Raw genomic sequence first — 20,349 nt, 5'->3', positions numbered from 1 at the left:
AGTTATAACCAAGGTTTAAAATTTCGGTTTCGGTACCGGTTTCGGACCCTGAAATTTCGGTCGAAATCTGGTACAAAACTCGAAACCAATATTTTATTCAATATTAAATTGCAGTCGAAATTTAGGTAAAATATTAAATTAATATTTAAAAAACAAATTTTTTGGGTCAAATTTCGGAAAAACCAAAATTTTGGCTGAAATAAATGACCATTTCGGTTTTCATTGATTTCGGTGTCGGTCTCCACCGAAATTTCGGATTTCGGTCGAAATTTAAAACCATGGTTATAATTACCCTTTTACACTACAAGCGGGTGGCCCGAGGAAGAAAAAGGGGCTAATATATAATTTCCTCATTTTTAATCAAACTGATTAAAAATATGATAACCACACTTCAAACATGTATGGGAGGATACTTTGGTACCTTAAGGCCATGTGTTGGCAACCAACGAATTTTTTTTTTCCATAAAATATTAGTTTGCCCACAGGTGAGAGAGGGTGGGGCCTGAGAATACAGGGAGCTGTTGATTTTTTATGTGAAAAAAGTCTTTTTGTAATTCAAACTTACAATGGGGTGTTTTTAGTCATTACATGTATGCTTTGGGCTTCCCTCCAAAAAGACTAAAGTCATGAGAAAACTTTAGTCCTAGATGAGAAGTGTGAGAGGATGAGAGTGGCCATATATATACTTTCACTCTCTTAATCTTGTGAATAAGCAAGAGGTCATGGGGATCCTACGCGCACGGATCGCCCACTTGGGTCCAGTGGGCTTTTGATCTTACCACACACGCGCCCGCCCGGCCGCGCGCGTGGACCTAAGGCTTTTCTTTTCTTTTATTTATTTTTTCCTTTTAACGGTCAAAATTTATTTATTTTTGTATTAACTCTTTTTTTTACCGTTTGAGATTCCTTAATCGTGGTTTAGTGACCGTTTGGAAAACGTCTCTCACGCACTTAAAGAGTGCGACGTTTCACCCTAACGTGTCGATTACCTTTCTATATAAATCGGTTTTAGAGAAAACAGAAAGATATCATTCACGGATTCTTCTTCCGCTCTTTCTCTTCTCTGGTTTTCTCTCTGATTTTCTGCTCAAGGCTTTTGGCAAATATAAGCGAGTTCTTAGGCATCCGGGCTGCGTGAGTGCACACCCCTGGAGCGATAGTTGTTGTATCCTGGAGGCATACGCCGAGACGCCCATCTGCACCGTTGATTCATCATAGTGGGGGCGAGATTTGCCTTAAGGATAGCGAAGATTCTTCGTGCCTCAGCTCGATAAGTGATCTAACGATTTCTTTTTCCTTTACAGATTATTATTGCAGAAAATAGTATTATTGATCTCTGTCTTCAAGTTGTGAGATTAATTTGTTATAAGGTATTCTCGAATCCTAAATTACAGATTTGCACATCAACTTTTCTAACAGGAGCAACTCGGGTCGGGTTCAACCCAAAAAAACAGCCGGGTGCATGTTCGGGTCAGGTTTGGGTTGAAGACTTGGGCAACCGACACGAGTGAAAGCAGACATTTGTTATCCTTTTGTTTTTTTAGTATGGTTACAAACTCAAGTTGGGTTGGGTTGAACTCAGGTCAGGTTGGGTTCGATTTGAAAAAAAAAGGCTTCTTCAAGTCGGGTTGAACGTAATCAGGTTGGAACTCAAGTCGGGTGTGGGTTCAGCTTGAGTAAATGGCTCCTCGGGTTGGGTTCGGGTTGGCCCCAACCCGACCCAAGTTGCACCCTACTGTGTTCGTGTGCTTGGGCTGCATGGCACATGCGCTGATGTGACAATATTCTAGGATGGTGTGGCAGTGTTCTAGGGTGTATAAAGAGAGTCGGTGGAGTGTGTGTTAGTTATTAGAAGTGATGTTGTTACATGGTTGGGTAGTCCTAGTCTAAAGGAGTTGGTTTATCTTTATGGGATTGTGGAGGTAGTGTATCCCTAAGTTACAGGGAGATAGTTAGTCGTTAGGAGTGTGTGGTGTAGTGTTGTTTGTTAATAAAAGAGTCTTGATGTATTGAGAATGGGGAGAATTATCTTATCAATGCTATAAGCAATTGGTCCCTCGAAAGAACTGTTTTCTTGTTTGCTCTTCCTTTCTTGATTTTACTCGATCAAAATAGGTAAGACCAAGCAAAAGGGCACTAGTAGAGACCTTAGGTATCCATCTGCAGAGAATATCCTAGGCCATTTGGACTCTACTGTCCCCAATACTCGGTCCAGTGACCAAGTACGTAACACACCCCTACCCAAGAAAGCGTGAGTGATGGGTGAGGGTATGCAGGAAAAGGGGAAAAAACTCTAGCTAAAATATGATTTATTTTTTTCCCTATTTTTTTAGCGACCCCTCGGCATCATCCCTACCATTCGTTCACCCCATTATAAACTAATATTCCATGAAAAACAATCTATGGTTAAAGGGTACTATGGATCTCGGCCTCACTTTTAATGCTTCATCAAGACTCGCCATATGTGCTTTCTATAATGCCGACTGGGCAGACTCGCCAGACAATCAATGCTCGAGCACCAACAATGGTGCTTTTCTTAGACCCTACTCGTTTGATTTGGTGCTCTAAAGAATAAGGGCGATGATAAATTCGCACACCCCTGTAGGATAATTCGCACCCTTGTAAAGGAGGGTATGTGAGAGACTAACACTTTTTAACGTACAATCACGTTAAAAGAGTGTGAATTATCCTAAAAGGGTGTGAATTTATCATGCCTTAGCTACTATCTACTATAATAAGCTGGGAGGAAAGTACATTCACGTTAAAAGGGTGTGAATTATCCTAAAGGGGTGCAAATTTATCATGCCTTAGCTACTATCTACTATAATAAGTTTGGAGGACAGTCGGAGCATTTTTTATTTTTATTATTTTGTGTAAAATCTGCTAAAATAGTAAAATACCTCATATGCCCTCAAATTCCCACCCTTTTAAGTTTGAAATACCTCTTTTGCCCTCAAGATCCCTGCCTTCCAGTCAAGCCCTTCTTCTCCGAAAGACACATATAATAGGGAGTCGATTTAAGATATCGGAATTCCTCCTCTCCTTCTCTATTTCCCCTCATTTCTACTTCATTTTTTCACCTGAATTTTCACTCACCGGAATGCAAGATCTCGGATCGATTTCGGCCGGATCTTTACCGGCGGTGATTGGAGATTTTGTCCGAATCAGGCACTGAAATGCCCTAGATGCGATTCGATCAACACAAAATTCACTATAACTACAACTACAGGAGAAAAAAACATCTGATTCATGCAGATCTGAGCTCAATTTCTCAGATTCGGAGAAGAAGGGTAATTGAGAGTGTTGTAGATTGTTTTCTTTTAGAGAATTTCTATTCAAGATTACAATCACATAATTGTTTCTTCAAATTTTTATTTCATCAGGCATATTTTCTTTTCTGGAAAAGTTCCTGAATCCACCTCTGATTTCATATGTGGTGTCCTTAATTGATCACAGTAAATATGAATTTTGGCCACCTAATGTAAATATGAATCTTGGCCAGGTGCTTAGAGATGTTGGTTTTGATAAGGTTATAGCATAGGGATTGAACTGATCAGGTACATTAAACACACTTATTTAGGATTATCTTTTTATCTTTATTCTTAACCTAATTCTGATTTCAACGTTATTGCAGTTTGTAACTGTGGTGCAAAGGGAATTTTGCATGCTGTTGAGAAGGGGCAATGATGTCTTCATATGTGACTTGTTGGAAATAGGTCTTATTCCTACAAAGTTTGATTTTCTTATGCTCTTTGGACATTTGATTTCTTCCATCTTTGGCTCTTTACATTAATGTCTTATTCCTGGATTTGCCACACAGTGGAAAACCTCACAGCGAGGTTGCCATGAAACTAAGGTGCTTACAGTATTTCAGGGATATGATCGACTCACTTTCTTTGTGGCAATACAGGGTATGTCTCTTACAAGTTTTTCTTCTTGTTCTTCACTTGATACATGATGAAGAACTTCAAGCCATGACTTCAACATGCAATGACCTTCAACTGTTTCCCATGGATATTAGTACTTCAACTTCATTAAGAACAAGCTTTAATTTCTTGAAAACCTCTTTACATTAATGTTTAAATAGATGTTCTATGCATAACTTGGATATGGTTCAATCATGTAAGAATTATTTTTCTATCTTTTCTTTGTCGCTCCGTGCATTGCAAGGTTTTTTTTACTAGTTTCATATATGAGAATTGGGTTTGTTGTTTGAAGTTCGCCTCACTATCCACTGCGAATTGGGTTTAGAAATGATGAAGTTAATGGCTTCCTAAGAGGCTTTAATGTCCTCTAAGGTTAGTTAAAATCCTATAAATGTTATTAAATAGCATATAACTTATTAAAAATATTACAAATGTAAGGTTCCAATTATATTAAATAAATTTTTATTCACGCAAAAAAGACATGTTTTATCACAAAATTCTTAATAGTTATTAAGAAATTTACATCAATAGCAATAGATAAATTTACATGTAGAAGGTGTTTAAAGAATTTTACCTTTATAAGTTGTTTAATAGTTACAGGTAGGGCTGCAACAGGGTCGGGTTGGGCCGGGTTTTTCAAAACCCTAGCCCAACCTTAGATCCTATTATTTGGGCCCTGACCCGCCCTATTGGCCCTGATTGGGCCGGGCCGGCCCTAATTGACCCTAGTGCAAATACCTGTTAAGAGTGCAAAAATAAAGCAGCCACATATCATATAGAACAAAATGATCAATAAACAAAGAAAGGGAACAAAATAAGACAATATGAATTCAACAACATGACGGGCACCAGAAACAATTAATAATAATAATCTAAAGGAACATCAATCCAAGGTAATAGAAAACATTAACAAAAGAAATATGCACAGATGGTTCAATTCTATAATATAAAACAGGGTCGGGCTGACCCGAGGCATCAACCCTGAACCCGACCCGACCCGACCCTGGGTCAGGTCCTTAAAAATGAACCCCGACCTGCCCTTAGGGTTGGAAAATCCAACCCAGACCCTGTTCGGGCTCAGGGCAGGTCAGGGTGGGTCAGGGCTCACAGGGCCAAACTTGCACCCCTAGTTACAGGAAATTTCACATTTGCAATGTTTCAAATAACTCAAGGTCCACCTAAGTTTTCCCATTATATGGTATAGATAAATGAAACTTTCTTCTGCTTTCTACGCCCAACAACCGCCACAGAATCTTCCTTTTCACATTATCATTTCTCAACTTTTGGATCTTAATCCTACGATAGCTTTTGTTTCGTACAAAAACACAGATTTATACATCTTTGTAAAGAAATAGTATACGAGTCAAACTAGAAACCCTTAGTAAGGAGGCTCGTCGAAATAATACTTTAAGGGCGTGTTTGGTTCGCTCGGAGCGTAGTGGAAGTAGTAGTCAAGTGGGAGGTGACAAGGATGCGAGGTGTGTAGAGTTGTCTAGAGGATAATAGGGGAAAAGTGGTAGTGTTTGGTTGGGCGTCAAACATGTGAAAAATGTAGGGGTGTCATTACCAAAATAGATGGTAGAAGAGAGAGAGAGAGAGAGAGAGAGAGAGAGAGAGAGAGAGAGAGAGAGAGAGAGAGAGAGAGATGTAATGATTCCACAAGACAAGACAAATTCCACTCTTCTCCCTTTAAAATCCACCAGAATGGAGGTTTTACATTGGAAGATTAGTAGAGGGGACAATCACGCCACATAGGTGCCACCTAGGGAAAAGGCTAATGATGATGTCTCCTCAATGACTTGAAGTCAAGTAGAATTTAAGCTCAAATTTGACAACCAAACAACATTTGGCATTCTATATCCCGGAAAATGCCAGCTGTCTTCCATTTGTTTTGCAACCAAACAGGGCCAAGGGTTTTTGGTTTGACTCGTATACTATCTCCTTACTAATTAGGTCTTATAGATCAGTTTTTTCTGTACGGAGCAGAATCTACCGTAGGATTAAGATTCAAAGGTTGAGAAATGATAATGTGAAAAGGAAGATGCCGTGGCAGTTGTTGGGCATGGAAAAGCAGGATCGGCATGGATCTTGGTCCCGTCGATCTTGTCTGTCCCCTTGTTTCGTCTTGTTTCAATCTCCTTAGGTTGGGATTTGCTAGCGACTTATGCATAAAGGAATTTCACGGCTGGCTTTTGCATGAGAGACCAGCCACACAGGCTCACTTTTGAGCGGATTTTGTCTTATTCATTTAATTTATGAGAGGTGCCTTTATGCAAAAGTCCCCAGCAAATCCCCCTAAATATATAGGGATTTGCTAGGCAATTTGGTAGAAAGACATTTCGCGGCTGGCTTTTAAATGTGAGAACAGCCAGACAAGTTGACTTTGGGGCAGATTTTGTCTTATTCATTAAGTTCATCTGAGGTGGCTGTTCTCACATGCAATAGCCAGCCGTGAAACGGCTTTCCTCGAAATTGCCTAGCATATCCCTAGTATTTAATATAAGACTGTTTCCGTGACAACTGCATGAGGAGGATAAGTGTACGTATCAACATCTTTTGGCCACATGGCCCATGATTACCCATGCAAATGAATAGCTTTGAAACTTTGCGCTCTCGTTTCAGCCTCCGGTAGATGAATGCACGCGACAGCTACCATATACATGTTTTCTCGATCCTATAAAAGGGAGAGTTTGGCCACCCTGGTCTTTGTCCCTAACAACACTCATTTTGGTCTCTTTCCTTCTTAATTTCTGAGTTTTTGTCCTTCAAGGAGTGTCGTTTTTTAACCGAAATGGCAGTGAAAGTGTATGGCCCTGTTAGAGCAGCTTGCCCTCAGAGGGTAATGGCTTGCCTCTTTGAGAAAGATGTAGAGTTTGAAGTGGTAGAGGTGGATTTGGTGAATGGGGAGCAAAAGAGACCAGAGTTTCTTACTTTACAGGTGATTAATCTTTAGTTGGAGTTGTATCTTGACGCGATTTGAAGCGTCCGATGATCGATCCGTGATCTGGGTCATCCCGATACGGTCTAAAAATCACACATTGATTAGGTGTCTCTGGTCCCACTCTCATTGGATGATCATATCGCTTGATTAAGTGCAATGGAAGTGTCACCATTTCTAATTAAGTTTAATCCGAGCCATTGATTCTTTACATGTCTCAATCTTACAAATGGGTCGATCATCAAACGCGCCTCATGTGACTATGCTGTGCCATTTTTGTTCATCATGACAATCTATCACCTTGTTACTTAATTGTCTTTCAAAAAAATCTGATTTTTTTTATTTGGATAATTTTGCAGCCGTTCGGACAAGTTCCTGTCGTGGAGGATGGAAAATTCAGGCTTTTCGGTAATTAATTATTTTTTATTTTTTTTTTAGCTTTTTTTTCTTTCTACTAATTAGTTGAATATGGAACATATGTGAGAAGATCAGTAATTTGGTCACATAGGGCACGTTTGAATGCCGAGAAGATTTTGATTTGGAATTCTCACGTTTGCAGCCCTTTTTGAGTTGACATTTGGATCCCAATCAAATCCTTGAATTTCCAATTCAGCGACTGACAGTGAAAAATAATCAGATTTCGAAATAAACTGTGGAAATAAGAAATTGGAAATCCACAGATCTGGCAGTTTCCTTCATCCTCTTGGCTCCTCAACCTCTCCCCTGCAGCAGAAAGTACCCCCTTCCCTCTCTGTCTCCCTCAACATGAGCTTGCAGATCTATTCATTTTGTACTGAAAACTCAATTCCAAATCCAAATACAAAATCTAAGGTATCCAAATGGGCCCATATTTCCATTCTAACTATAGCCACGTGGAAAAGGGGCGTATATGGCTCATGGGTCACTAATAGTATTTTCTTGGTCATTTGAGTCCTTTTTTTCCCTTATCTACTAGTGGATCTCGAGGTAGTGATGACAATTTTCATTCTTAAATGTATAGTCTTTCTTTTCATTTAATAAACCGGTAGGGGTCCCTGCTAAATCCTAGCTTACCTACCAAAAAAATAAATGATTCAAATTTTCCAAATAAATTACTTATTATCATTTTAGAGCTATTTGCAGTTATTATAAATTTAATTAAATTATGATAATTATATTACCAGTGTTCATGCTTTAATGGGAAAAGACATGAGACTTATTCCAAAAATATTGTAATTAGCATGGGAATAACTATATCACTTTGTTTCTTCAAGAATATAGAAATTACAATATCCACACTCATTTAGATTATATGCAGATTAAACTTTAATTTTTGTAGAGATCCTAGTTTAAGCTTATCGTGGATTTCTAGTCCTTTTCATTTTAGTATCTAATAGTCTATACCAATTTTATGTGAAAAAAATTAAAAAAAAAGCTTATCTAAGCTTGTCTAAGCTATAGCTCAAAACCACATGTGGCCTCACATTTTTTGAGGGATCCAAAGCATTCATTTGGAAGGCCCTTCCATGAATAGGGTGTATGCCAAAAATCAGCCCTATAGGATCATCCTAACCCAATCAAAGGTGGAGTGGAAAATGGACATACACTGTGTGTCCATGTTTCTGCCCATTTTTTCCCTCAACAGATGGCAGGGTTAGGATGATCCTATAGGGCTGATTTTTGGTACACACCCTATCCATAGGAGGGCCTCCCAAATGAATGCTTTGGATCCCCAAAAAATGTGGGGCCAGAGCTATAGCTTAGATAAGCTTATCTAAGCTATAGCTTAGGAACACTTTCCTAAAAAAAAACTTATTTACCATTTTTAAAATTTTTAGAAAATATATTTTAAATAGTTAAATCCAGAATAAATTGAAATCACCATTGAGATTTGTTTTAATGATATTAATTATTGATTTGTCTGGCTCTTTATTTTCTTTTGTGTGCATGTGTGCGTTGATGAACTCGAAATTCTCAGAGTCCAGGGCAATTATTAGATACTATGCAGCTAAGTATCCAAACCAGGGGACAAACCTACTGGGGATCACCCTAGAGGATCGCGCTTTGGTGGATCAATGGCTGGAAGTGGAAGCCCACAACTTCAATGAATTGGTGTACACCATTGTGCTCCAATTGCTCGTCCTCCCAAGAATGGGCGAGGGAGGGGACATGCACTTGGTCCGATGCTGCGAGCAAAAGCTTGGGAATGTGCTCGATGTTTACGAGCAACGACTAGGAGAAACCAAGTATTTGGCTGGAGACTTCTTCACCCTGGCCGATTTAAGCCACCTTCCTGCCATTAGTTTATTGACAACCGAGGCCGGAATGGGTCATCTAGTGAGGGAGAGGGGAAATATGAATGCCTGGTGGGAGGACATTTCTAACAGACCTGCTTGGAAGAAAGTGATGAAGCTAATGACATAATTTAAGGGTTTAACCTTGTTTTAACTTCTATGTAGTTTGTGGGGTTAGTAATCCAAGTGATAAGTGTTTTTGCTTCAAGTGAAGGTAAAATAAATGGGATCTCTTGTTATAAATGTCATATTATCTTATAATGTATTGTACTTACAATTCATGAAAAGCAAGTCACCCAAGTATAGGAAGGTAATCTTGTGGTAGACAGCTTGGCTAATTATGCCTGCGACACTAGCACAAACTCAGCTTTTTGGGATTGGGCCAGCCTTCCAAAAGATTCAAGAAGAGGCACTAGATGCGACTGTATTCCCTATAAATGTAATAAGTAATGTTGCTTTCTTTTTCGGGTAAGGGGTTTTCTGTTCTATTTCCATTCTATTATGGGTATGGGTGTAAATGGATATTCAAAAATTCGATTACCGTCCGCATTCGAATACGTTTAAAGCGAATATTATCTGAATCCGTTTCAAGCGGATATTATCCGAGTTCGTTTATGAGATATCCGGCTCTTAGCGGATGCGAATCTAGTAAATGGTATATCCGATCCGTTTAACATCTGAATCCGAGAAGTACATCTTTTTTATTTATTGTTAATAATATCATTAAAATTTATTTTTAGTAATGGCACACTATCTTTTATTTCTAAAAGAAAAGTAAATTTTCTTTTTTGAAAAACAAAACAAAAACAAAAAGTGTTTTGGGTTGGAAATGGAGTAATCTCTCATTTTAAGGGCATTCTTGGAGTTTAACATGGCTTCTTTATGAAGCAACAGATGTGGGTTGTAGGATGAAAGAGACAAATGGATGATGGTGATTGAAAGAAGATGGCATAGCTTCTAGAGAATTCTAAAGCAAAAGGGCCATCAAGGTAATTGATGATAAATGGACGACTCAGATCAATTTTTATTCGAGGAGTAAGAAAGAGAAGAAAGATAAAGTGCTGCAATAAAATGTTCAAATTTACCAGATAAATGAATACGGATAATATACGAATTCGAACAATATCTCCGGAATTGAATTCGGTAATAGATATTAAATATCCGTCAAATTCGAATCCGAATCCGAATTCGAGTAGTGTATACTTTTATCGAATTCGGATATAGCCATATCCGCTTCAAATTCAATCCGTTTACACCCCTAATTATGGGTTAGAGGCAAGGTTCTATGCCATCTTCTTGTATCTTTTATTCTTATTAATAAAATTTAAGGAGTTGCCCCGGGTTCCAAGATGACTTCTAAGTTAAAAAAGGGTGCTGTTTGTTTTGGATTTTGAGAATCGATTTTGAGTCCAATACTAATTATTGGATTCAAATTTGTGTTTAATTTTGGGCACAAAAATCAGTTTTGGACTCAAAATTGATTCTCAGACTCTAAAACAAACGGGCCCTAAAAATGTCCATAACAACGTCAGATCACTTGTGGAAGGTCGGAGATTATTTTTTTAAAATTCATCTGCTAGGTCTATTGTTCATGTATAATTTAACACACTCCTTCAAGTGAAAGGGTCTATCCACGATGGTGAGCTTGTCGGGTGTGTTTGGTTGCAAAAAATCATTCGGTTGGAATTTGGGATGTCATTCCTCGTTTCCCAATATTGCATTGAACTCCTCGGAGACTCCTTGGGATGTCTCCTAGGAAATTATTGTATGTCTGCTTTTTCTATATTTTTCAAACAAAATTGCCCCCAAAAAAGGTAGAATATTGCTTGAAAAATCTTAGGAATGATATTTTCTCTCTTTCTCTATCGTCCTTCTCTCTCTTCCCTTTCTAAATATTGACACCCCTACTTATTCCCCTACTCTGGGTCTATGCCGTGCAACCAAACACTACTTACCACCATTCTCCGAGGTAATTCCAGGCAAATCCAATGCTTGTCTCTTCCTTATTGACTTCTTATTCCACTTCTCTCTGAGTCTATGCCTCATCCAAACAAGCCCTTAAATATTTGAATCTGGTTGGATGGGGTCCTTTAATCATGATCTCAACAACTTGGTGAATTGTAGGGAACTGAACATAAAGTTGCTCATTGGTGACACGTTCTTGACTTCTTGCACAAAGGGAAAACTAATTTCTTATTGGGAATCAAGGCCTTACTACAAGTGTTTGAATCAAACAATCAAAACAACCCACAAATATGCGAGAATGCTGGGAAAATAAATCACCCACAAATAAACAATGCAAAATCAGAACGCTAGAAAGATAATAAGCGCAGCACAAACCAAACCATAGCACCAAATTTTCATGAAAAACCCTTTACTGTGAAGAAAAAAAAAAACTACAGGACAAATCCAAGATAGGGATCCGCTAAGACAACATAATATTGTACCATTTTTCCTCTCCTCAAGTTCTTTGCTCAAAACTTTAGGTTTACCAAAAATATAAAGAGGCCACATAAAAATACTGAAATACAAGATTACCTCACAAATCACTTTTCTTCTCCCATGAAACAAAATAAGATTTCCAGTGAGTTGGAGATGATCTCGTTAGTAGCCATGACGATTGCGGCTTTCTGACAAAAACCTTGAGATTTGATATAAAAAGACCAAAACAATAGCTTTCCCACTAAGAATAGGATTGTTATAGGGAAATGTTATAAGCACTACTGTATAATGATGAGGGCACTCCTCGCTTTATTAAAAGTACTATATGGCCCGCACCATAGGATGATCCAAACCGTCGATTAGATGGGCCACAGCCTAAATAGGTCATTTTATTAAAAGTACGATATGGCCCGTTTTAATTAAGTGATCTCAGCCCGATTCGAGTAAGTTTTGGCCCGATTTATATAAAAGGGGTTTTAGGGCTTATTTTTGGTTTCTTTGTTCTTTAAGAAGAGGGTTGAGATCAAAAAGGGAAAAACGGTGTATTAGGGTTGTTTCTTGGGGTTTTGGTGAGAGATACTAATCTTCTCTTGTTAACCCGAATGGGTGTGGCTCTTTGGCTTAAAGTCATGGGTATGCTCCCTAGTGACAAGAGTTCGAATACCCTGTAGTAAACCCGATGCCCATGGTTTATGGGTGATTGCGTGCATCCATAGGGATTAGTCCCGCCCTAAAATGGGGTGGGGATACCTTATGTCATAAAAAAATACATCTTCTCTTGTAATCTCCTATTTCTATAGTGGATTTTCCCGTTGCATCTGTTGTGAATGTAGGCTTTGCTGAACCACGTAAGGGGTTTTCACAACAGCTCCAATAATTGAGATTAGGGAGAAAGTAGATACAATAGCCCAAAGTTGAATATCAATCATCAGGGCAATCGACCCAATCAGCATCAATGAAAACTTGGAAGATTATTGGTAAAGGATGATCTAAGAAAAATATCATTAGTCATGGTGTCTTTCAAGTAGTGCAAAATTCTTTTTGACTGTTACCCAATGTTCTCTTGTGGGTGTGTGCATGAATTTTCTCACCTTGCCTAAGATATAGTAGAGCCCCAACAATTCCTCTATTTGGATAAGGGCCTTGCAATGATCACTTATTAGTTGTTACTATTGTCAAAAGACAGTACACAGGGCAATGGCTGCTTGGGGAGAAAGGCTGCTTGGGGATCATTTATAAGGCTTAATTGAGGATTTGTTGAGAGAATGGAATGTGGTCCTTCACAATTATCTATTTAGGGAAGTGACATCCCTCTGTCTTGTTTTGATAATGGCATTCTTCACTTAACTAAACACTTTTCCGATCATGTCGATTATTTGGAATCCAGGTTGAGCTTTTACCTTTAAATAGAGTTGGGTTCGGGTTGATTCCAATTCATTTTTTACCAAAAAACTCAAACTGGCCCGACCCAAGTTGCACCCCTATAATTCTGATTGTTTGTTAACAGTTTTTTTTAGAAATTGTAACACCCTTGAACAACTCATCAGAAAAGTCCTAGTAGAGACTGTTGAAGTATAAACGATTAAATAACAGCGTTAGCTTTTGGAGAAATCGGTTGTTTCACACATGGGTCTGTTGACCAGTGACTAGTTTTTATTCATGAGGAGAAGATTTTTTTTTTGTTAAATCATGTGACGGGTTTATAGATACAGAATTCATATCTGTTAATGTTTAAAGAAAAGATTTAGAAGAAAAATAGATGTTTACAGTCCCACATACAATTTTAGATTGATGGGACCAATTTCTCACTGCCCCCTTCAAAATCACATAACCAAGAGGACAAGTAAAAAATAAAGAATAGAACACTGCCAGAAATGCTGGTAGAAATTCCTTTCTCATTCTAGTTTACTACAACATATAATTACTTATTTTTCTTTGAGAATATTTCCATGTAATGCATATAAGAAGAGGGGTTGCAATCTTCTTCAGAAAATGATGATAATAATGGTGATGATGTTGGTTTTTGCTTCTTACTGTGATCCTGCTTTTGCAAGGCTCGACAGTGTTCTTGAAGGACTCATCATAGATTTTGCATAGGCAATCGTTTGTGAAGTTGTCGTAATCGTTTGCTTCGATCTCATCTAAAATCTGGCCGTACAAAAGCAAGGAAGCCCAAACCTGTAGCAAGAGATGGTCATAAATGTTGTTTTAGTCATTCCATCATATGTGTTCATATTATACAAAAAGCTTGTTTTATTTGCCCTACTTGGTGCTCCCCTTAGATATGTTGAATTGGGGAAGTCTCCGATCCTCCAAAAGTATAATTGGGTTGTAAATTTGAGATCTGATGGGTGTGTGATCAATCTCATAAACAAATGGTACATAAGTTCATAAATAGGATTGAAAACTTGCAGTCTGAGTGGGGGTATTTAGGCTACTGATATTTGCACAACCATGTTTTGATAATTGCACTAACTCGTCTTGTCGTTTATTATTTAAGCAACAGTCAAAAGTTCTTACAGTTCCCAAAAAGCTTTCAGAAGCCAATTAGATAAGAAAAGACAGGCTGAGTTTGTGCAATTATTAAAACATGGTAGTGCCAATATCAGTGGCCTATATGTATGTAGGTATGTATGTGTAAGCTTACATTTCGGGTTTTATGGTATGTATGTATGTTTGTTTGCATCCCTATAATGTCTAGATGGTGAAAAACAACTTTGTTACATTTACAACTATAAATGGAGCTAGAAATTGGCAACATAAAGGTGAGGGCACTTTGGTAATAAATGACTTAAGGTTGCAAGTCTACAATCTAAAGAATTTTGGGTTTATAGGACAGTAAGCTTTATCTGTAAATAAAGACCTTTAGATTTCTAATGGCTTTTGGGGAGTTTTCTTGTGCAGTTTACAGTGTGTTAGTTCCATGAAAAAACAGAGGTGTATTTTGAATTTACCGGCCATCTACTGGCTTTATTAAGCTCTGTTAGTCCTTTCTCTGCTTCCTGGAAGAACATCCTAGCCCTCTTAATTTGGTTCTTCATAAAGCTCCTCCATTTGTCCGTCTCCCTCCCCGCGAATATATCATCATCCGAAAGCCCTGCCTGTGCCAGCTCGTCCTGTGGCAGATAAACCCTTCCTCTTCTAGCACTGAACACACAAAAACCCATAAGAAGAATAAAAAGAAATAGTTTTTTATTGAGATAACTACGTTTTTTGGATGAGACTAGTTCTATGATTAACGATAGTTTTCTATCTTTTGTTCATGTTCCTCAGAGTGCCAACGATCTAGCGGATCAGTTGACTAAATCTGGGGCATTGAGGGTGGGTCCTCTCTCCCCATTGACGTGAATCTATAATATCTTTTTTGCTATGAATATAGTTATCCTTCTTCAAAAAAAAAAGTTTGTTAACTAGCTAGGTGAGCATAAGGACAAATAGAGGTAGAAAGATAGTTCAATGAATTTTCACTTACTCTTCTCCAACATCCCTAAGAATATTGGTGAGCTGATTTGCAATTCCTAATGCCAAGGCAGCATTGTAGACACTTTCTGTTGTTGCCTGTGAATCTGGAGCTATACCCATCACTGGCACACTCATTAAACCAACAGTTCCAGCTACGTAGTAACAATATAGATAGAGCTCATCAAAGTTCATGTATCTTGACTTCACAAGGTCCATCCTCATTCCTTCAATCATGTCTTCGAATGGCTGAAAGAGAAGAAATTTAGAATTGATGAGAAGTCAATTACATTATGGGCATTACAGTTGCGAAGGATGATGGAAAATAATGAAATTAGGACATTTTCCTCTAAGGAATGTAGGGAATATATACTATGAATGAAATGCTCATGAACATTGGGATTCTGATTTTCTAAGATAAGCTAAATGCTGCCTTAATTCAATTTCATGATTCTAACACACCTAATGCGGGTTCTTAAGAGGGAAGAAGAAGAAAATTAGAACACAAAAACACAACTTAGAGAAGAAGAAGAAAATGGGAGCAAAGCTCAACCCAATTGATATTCCATCAATTACATAAGTTTATCAACATCCAAAATCCCCTCTAAAGATGGTTTCTAACTCTTTAAATAAAAGAAAACCAAAGCAAATTCGTTCAAGATCATCCACTAGCTAGCTTAGGAACTAACATAACATTAATTGCATTGGAACTCACTAACTTTGACTGTTTTGGGAACCCACAGATTCAGTCCACCAAAACTGCCATAACTTTCTACTCTCTTATCCAATTTCCAAGCACAAATACTTGTTGGAAAGATCTCAAAGAGACCTACAACTTTGTAGTTTACCACTTTCCATAATTCTTCCATTTAGAAGCTCAAAAAGCAGGTTCAAAACGGGCCAGCAACATTAATGATGGATTGCACCTTGGAACTCCACCAAAACCACCTAGGCATGACATGGCTGCCATGTTGGCACTGCATCAATAACCTTCTAGTTTCATTGCTTACTTCTCCTATGTGTCAATTTCTGACTTGAGCGTCAAGTGGTCTCCTGGAGTCGGCACTCCGGTACCCCTAACGTGCTATCTGTGAGCACAGGTTTATCACAGATTTAAGCTCTACCGTCCATCAACACGTGAAACAGATTTCGGCTTCAACAGCTGTTAAGTGAGGAGAACATGTGATGGGGTTGTTAAACAAAGAAAAAAAAAATTCCCTGCTTAAGATAGGATTTTTGTTTTCTCTCATTTTCAACCCCATCCCCTGCTCTCCTCACTCACCACCTCTCAAATCAATCTCTCTCTTCCCTATGTTTTTTTTTTCTATTACACATGGTAAAAACTTATTCCATGAAATTTTTTTCATGGTTAGAAAGTTTTTTTTTTCATGAAATTTTTACACATGTCCTACGTCTTTCCAAATTGTTGGTCCGGCAGTTTTGAGAAAATAGTGATGGATTCCATAAAATATCTAACCTACCCTGATACAACAGCACAATAAAAGGACTTCGGGTCGATGATACTGAGCAAACCTGTTTTCATTAAAATTTGTAACTTTGTGTCATATGTTGGAATCCACAACCCATTGGTAATTATTTGACCTTTCCAAAGAGAAACCCAGATGGGCACTCTTTGAAAACTCCTGAACTCTATGAAAAATAATTGATTCCAGTTGAGAAAACGTAGTAAAAAATTTTCATCTCAATTTTCTAAATTATTATTATACAATGGATGGAATTGATATACTTCGAAGTATTCAAAGCTATGAAAAGAAGTAACAAAATAGCTGTATGTCGACAGGATACCTCAAAACTGTATCAGATAGAGCTGCGTGCATTGCAAGGTTTTTTTTACTAGTTCCATATATGAGAATTGGGTTTGTTGTTTGAAGTTCGCCTCACTATCCACTGCGACTAAATCATTGCAACTTGCATGTTTTCATGCTCGGATGAAACATATTGAAGTCGATTACCCTTGAGTAAATACCATGCTGCTAGAATTACTTACAAGTTCATTTTTCCTAGAGCACATCAAGTAGCTGATAGCTTCACCTAAGGGGACTTTCCACAGTATAATTTTCAATGTGGCGTAGCCAAGCAGCCCACATCTCTTTTGCATGTGGCGAGGAGGAATTCAACCTATACAAATCTAAAGAGAAAAAACTCTTCACGTTTTTGTCAAAGTGGTTGATCGTGAGTGGGTTTTGAGTCCTAGGAATGGTAGCTATTTGTTAGGGAATTAGTAATGGTTGTTCGATTAGATCAATGGCCTAGATTGATTTCTTCTTGGAGGAGTTGGGATGTTTATACATACATATGTGCAAGGGGTTGTTTGTAGGGTTCGTGTTTTTTTTCTAAAATCAAAGAAACTTTTTTCTTTCTTCTTCGGAGAAATTTTTACTTGTTTTACGCGCTTCTGGCTAGCTAGGGCCACAATTGTTTGGTGACAAGCTCAAGTTTCATTCCTCACCTTTGATAGGGGTGTCAACGGATCCACTTCGGATCGGGTCCACTAATGTCTTAGTCATGATCCATTCAAATCTCTTATTGGTCTGATTGGATTTGGAGTGTTCTTGAGAGAAGAGGGTGACTTGAGTATTGAGAGAAATGAATGAAAACATACCAAAAATAGGAATCGTTCTAAAAAATGCGTGACATTTTTTCTAAAATACCTCTAAAATAATACTTAAAATTATAAAAATTAGAGGGAATTTTTGTAAAATAATATAATAAAATCAGATTTAGGACTATCCCACAGACTTTTGTTAGTTCCCTAGATCTGATTGGTAATAATTTTGGATCCCATAAGGTCCCAAAATGTGTCCATGGATCCTGGTAATGTGTTTAGATCTTGTCCGTTTAAGTTTAGATTTGGATGATCCATTATACCGTCATGGATCATTGACACCCCTAATTGTTGGGTTTGAGGGAGGGTGTTAGGATCTTCAGAATCGTGAGGATCCCAGATCTTTATGGATATTTAGATTTTTTTAGTTATAGTTTCTTTCTCCTAGGTCCCTATCTTAACAAGATAGTTGCAATCTTATTTGTAGTAATATATCCAAGTCTAGGTAGGTTGTAGTCTCTCTCTCTCTCAAATTCTCACGGCCTTACAAGCTTAAACTTACTACTCGAGATGATAATCAATATATCATAGGGTTAATATTCAAATAATCTGATATTATTGTGGAAGAACCAATTACTCAAAAAGATTAAGCCATTAGAGATAGTGTTATTTAATCATTTATGCTTCAACACTACCCCTCACATGCGGCCCCTCTTTTCTGTGTTGGTCGTACACGTTAATTTTTAATATCAAAGAGTTGCTGGGTTTGAACCCCAGGACCATGTGAAACAACCAATAACCGCAGAAGCTTAAGCCATCAGAGATGGTGTTATTTAATCATTTATACTTAAAAAATTACATGCTGACATCGAGCCAGAAATCCTAACATGCTGAAATTGAGTTAGGAATCCTTCAAGAAGGTCCTGAATCTCTTAGACATATCCGCAAATATCAATAGATGAAGGTGGCTCCTATCCATCCACTTGAATAAGAGAAGTAAGAGAGACTACATAACCTGAACTCTGGCAAAGAACTTGCCAAAGCATCATCATCCAAACACTTTCTCTCCATGGAAAATTTTGCTAGATGGTCAACAACCTAGTTGTCTTTGATTCTATAAACATATAAGCATGTCATGATGTTCTGTGTCTGTGTCTGAGGCAACTTCTTTCCTTGGTTTAGAGTATGATTCATTTTAATAACCTAGGGAACCCAGCCTAGCTTAACTAACAGTCACTATTTTGCTCTTTCCCATCCCAGGCCCCACAAAAATTTCAAATATGCAAATGTTTTTGAAGTTAAATATGATTATTTGTAAAATATAGTCATAATAGCTTTAGAAATGATGAAGTTCATGGCTTCCTAAGAGGCTTTAATGTCCTCTAAGGTTAGTTAAAATCCTATAAATGTTATTAAATAGCATATAACTTATTAAAAATATTACAAATGTAAGGTTCCAATTATATTAAATAAATTTTTATTCACACAAAAAAGACATGTTTTATCACAAAATTCGATCTTAATAGTTATTAAGAAATTTACATCAATAGCAATAGATAAATTTACATGTATAAGGTGTTTAAAGAATTTTACGTTTATAAGTTGTTTAATAGTTACAGGTAGGGGTGCAACAGGGTCGGCTTGGGCCGGGTTTTTCAAAACCCTAGCCCAACCTTGGATCCCATTATTTGGGCCCTGACCCGCCCTAAACCTTAGTCAGGGCCAAAAAACCTCAACCCAATGCCCGCCATGCAGGGCTCAGCGAGGCCCTGGCCCGCCCTATTGGCCCTGATTGGACCGGGCCAGCCCTAATTGACCCTAATGCAAATACCTGTTAAGAGTGCAAAAATAAAGCACCCACATATCATATAGAACAAAATGATCAATAAACAAAGAAAGGGAACAAAATAAGACAATATGAATTCAACAACATGACGGGCACCAGAAACAATTAATAATAATAATCTAAAGGAACATAAATGCAAGGTAATAGAAAACAATAACAAAAGAAATATGCACAGATGGTTCAATTCTATAATATAAAACAGGGTCGAGCTGACCCGAGGTATCAACCCTGAACCCGACCAGACCCTGAGTCAGGTCCTTAAAAATGAACCCCGACCCGCCCTTAGGGTTGGAAAATCCAACCCAGACCCTGTTCGGGCTCAGGGTGGGTCAGGGCTCACATGGCCAAACTTGCACCCCTAGTTACAGGAAATTTCACATTTACAATGTTTCAAATAAATGAAACTTTCTTCTTAGCTACTAAATACCCTGTACTATGGTAGGAACCTGTTGGAGCGTGAGATGCTCTTGCCATTTGTATCCCTTGCCATTTCTACATGTTTCCAATTCAGCCTCTTGCCATCTCACCCTCTTTACCGTTATGCCATTGTTGCCTTTGCTAGAGGATTTGATTGAGCAAGATCAGATTTGATTGGGATCTGATTGTGATTGAGCATGATTATTGTATACATTCTCTATATAAGAATGATGTATGTGTATGAATTTTATATGAAAGAAAAAACCAGAGATCTCTCCGTGGAGTAGGCATATTGCCGAACCACGTAAATATCATCTTCTTGTGTTGTTTCAGAACCGATGTTATTTAAAACCTTATAATTGTACTCTCCATGGGAGATTTTATAAGGTGGTTGCACCGATATAATCCCCCTCTTGTCTTCATTGGGTCCACCTCTCTCTAGTATTAATGACTACTGTGGACCCCGATCCGAGAGAGGGGCG

The 20,349-nt window shown here is 38.0% G+C and overlaps 2 protein-coding genes and 1 long non-coding RNA gene across 4 annotated transcripts; 2 read left to right on the top strand and 1 right to left on the bottom strand.

The window, feature by feature from the left end:
- The first annotated feature begins 2,942 nt into the window (after nt 1-2,942).
- Nucleotides 2,943-4,217, top strand: LOC143886762 (uncharacterized). Of its 2 annotated transcripts, XR_013253912.1 has the most exons (4): nt 2,943-3,290; nt 3,503-3,557; nt 3,635-3,716; nt 3,821-4,217. It is a non-coding gene; the product is annotated as an uncharacterized LOC143886762 (long non-coding RNA). The 2 variants fall into 2 exon arrangements; XR_013253911.1 differs by having other exon boundaries at nt 2,946-3,290; nt 3,635-4,217.
- A 2,406-nt stretch (nt 4,218-6,623) lies between these two features.
- LOC143886761 (glutathione S-transferase F12-like) lies at nt 6,624-9,677 on the top strand. The gene is made up of 3 exons (XM_077390873.1): nt 6,624-6,864; nt 7,224-7,272; nt 8,822-9,677. The coding sequence occupies exons 1-3, from the start codon at nt 6,718-6,720 to the stop codon at nt 9,265-9,267; spliced, it is 642 nt and encodes a 213-aa protein (XP_077246988.1). The 5' UTR covers nt 6,624-6,717; the 3' UTR covers nt 9,268-9,677.
- Nucleotides 9,678-13,303: 3,626 nt separating this feature from the next.
- On the bottom strand, nt 13,304-15,287 carry LOC143886307 (phytoene synthase, chloroplastic-like). Its single transcript, XM_077390248.1, has 3 exons — nt 15,052-15,287; nt 14,534-14,726; nt 13,304-13,757 (listed from the first exon to the last, which is right to left on the bottom strand). The coding sequence occupies exons 1-3, from the start codon at nt 15,273-15,275 to the stop codon at nt 13,488-13,490; spliced, it is 687 nt and encodes a 228-aa protein (XP_077246363.1). The 5' UTR covers nt 15,276-15,287; the 3' UTR covers nt 13,304-13,487.
- Nucleotides 15,288-20,349: the final 5,062 nt, after the last annotated feature.

This window comes from Tasmannia lanceolata, unplaced genomic scaffold (genome assembly GCF_043159265.1).
Source record: "Tasmannia lanceolata isolate RefF3 unplaced genomic scaffold, GAP_Taslan_0.1 ptg000011l, whole genome shotgun sequence".
NCBI classification, from domain to species: domain Eukaryota; kingdom Viridiplantae; phylum Streptophyta; class Magnoliopsida; order Canellales; family Winteraceae; genus Tasmannia; species Tasmannia lanceolata.
The sequence above is the reverse complement of the archived record's forward strand: the minus strand, read 5'-3'. Positions and strand labels throughout refer to the sequence as shown.